Source organism: Saccostrea echinata, unplaced genomic scaffold (genome assembly GCF_033153115.1).
Source record: "Saccostrea echinata isolate AGI-Se365-2 ecotype Australia unplaced genomic scaffold, CSIRO_AGI_Sech_v1 ptg000029l, whole genome shotgun sequence".
Lineage (NCBI taxonomy): Eukaryota > Metazoa > Mollusca > Bivalvia > Ostreida > Ostreidae > Saccostrea > Saccostrea echinata.
Window position 1 is genome coordinate 34,170,089 of NW_026889778.1, and position 2,198 is coordinate 34,172,286.

The window sequence follows — 2,198 nt, forward strand, 5'->3', positions numbered from 1 at the left end:
TTTAAACATAATTACACAAATGTTGACCCAACATTGTTCCCTGAAGGCGAAAATCCATCAAGATATTTCAAAACATTTAAATGCATCCTTTGTAATATTTTGAATCATTTTTGAAAAAAATGTAAACTGAACAAACGAGACGTTATTGTAATCATTATTAGCTGTTGGTGCAGAGGGGCTATGCAAAGGTTGGATTGTATCAGAAAACTATTGTAGAGAAACAATTACCGGAAATGTCTCTGAAGAAGATTCAGAACCTCACACTTAAATGTAAGTAATGCTTGATATAAAGCCTTTATTTGCACATGTTTTTTCTTCAACGTTAACAAGAAATTTTAAAAGACTTGTATGAACATTTGTCAGAATGGAATAATTTATATAATGAACGTTATACTCATACTTCTTTATAGACCTATTACTGAATACATATACATGTATATATAAAGTCCATGTTTAGGCTTTTTAGCTTTTATTATTATTTGATATTTCGACTGGACGGATCTAGGATTCACAATTATAATGAGATTCAATCAAGTATCACCTGTATTACCTGAATGACGTTGAAAACTCCTTTCCAAAATGGGTGAAAAAAATGTTCCATTAAAATACCTGAAAAATTTCACAATTCATGGTATAAAAAATAAGACTTTTTTTAAAGTTTTACTTTCGTTTGCTTAATCTGAAAAGTAACATGAATCTTTGAAATACAGTTGTTTATCAAAACACTGTTAATGACCGACCTAATATTGTTGCTAGTATCAAATTTGATCTTAAATGCACGAGTAGAAGGTTTGTGTTTTTGATAGAAAAAAATTCTGGGGGTAAAAATTGTCTCACGTTTGTCCATTTTCTTTTGTGCAGAATGAAGAAATCAGGTCCTTTAATATTACAGTCCAATGGAATGAGCAGTATAGCAGCGTCTTTTACATCAACACAAAATGGCTTAGAAAAGTGGAAACTTGAACGCGAACTTCAACAAATTGAATGCGAGGAATCCTTTATCCGAACAAACAAGGGCAAAGAAATTCATGAACTTAAAGATCTGGCTTTAAAGTACCTAGCAACAGGCTGCGTTTTTAAACAACATAGATTTGAGAAATATGACCCCTTTCGAAAAGAAGAAAAAGTGCGTCAGGACAGAAGACAACTTCAGAGCCAACGATGTAATCAAAAGAGTGTATCTGGAAAGAAAACAAATGAAAAAAGAATAATCATATCACCAAGACTGCATAGAAGCAAAACAATGATAGACGAAATTGTTCATAAAGAAAAGACACCTTCATGCGGAAGAGTACATACAAGTTTACCAGACATATCCAAACCATTGGAAATGATTGCAATAGACACCGATTGTAGGGAGAAAGATGTATTGGATCAAATGCGAAGTAAAAGTGTCTCAGAATGCGATGATGAAAATAATACTCAGATTAAAATGTCTGCGTGCTTATTACCGACAATAAAGCGTGTTGCATTATGGGAACAATCTAGCAAAGATCACAAGGAGGAAGAGAAAAAGGAAAGGATACGACATAAAAAATATCAGCCGAATCTGAAAGAGGAGTTCAAAATGATGTTTCCAGGAAATTGCAAAACAACATATTCAATGAGAAAATTTATAGATAAAGAAACTAAGAATGTTATTCGTGATATAGACACGATTCCAAGGAAACGAAACAGCAAGGAGCAGGAACACTTAATTAAAAAGTCTCAGTTACCGGAATTTATTGACAGAAACAAAACAACGTCTGCCATTCTAAGAGACTTTCGGTCCATTAAAAAATCTCTGAATGATGACAATAAATTCGAAAAAAAGATAGGAAAAGATGATAATTACAGTCATGTGCTACGCTTTCTCGAGCTTGCAGAGTCGTTTGAAGACTAAATTTGATTGTAAATATTTAATAGCCATTTCTGATCTTTCGTAAAAATTCATTTGTTTATTCGCTATTTACGGAATAAATGGATTTTTTTTTAATAAAAAAAGAACATTAACATGTTCACTGCTTTTGATGGATGTCATTTTACGAACATTCGTATATTCAGTAAAATTTAACTTCGTGTTTAATGAGGTGACATGTCTGCCAAAGAATGAAAAGTAATGTTCTATTGTTTCATATTTTTTCAAATTAATATTCTTTTTACCAGAATTTTACGTTTATATCAATGCTTGTATTGCTCTAATTTGAAAACAAAATTAG

General features: G+C 31.6%; 1 protein-coding gene across 1 annotated transcript; it reads left to right on the forward strand.

The window, feature by feature from the left end:
• Nucleotides 1-862: 862 nt before the first annotated feature.
• On the forward strand, nt 863-1,882 carry LOC133195225 (uncharacterized). The gene has a single exon (XM_061331083.1). The coding sequence runs from the start codon at nt 863-865 to the stop codon at nt 1,880-1,882; it is 1,020 nt and encodes a 339-aa protein (XP_061187067.1).
• Nucleotides 1,883-2,198: the final 316 nt, after the last annotated feature.

Excerpts from the sequence above, each read along its gene's own strand:
- LOC133195225 (XM_061331083.1), top strand. The coding sequence starts at position 863 with ATGAAGAAATCAGGTCCTTTAATATTACAGTCCAATGGAATGAGCAGT.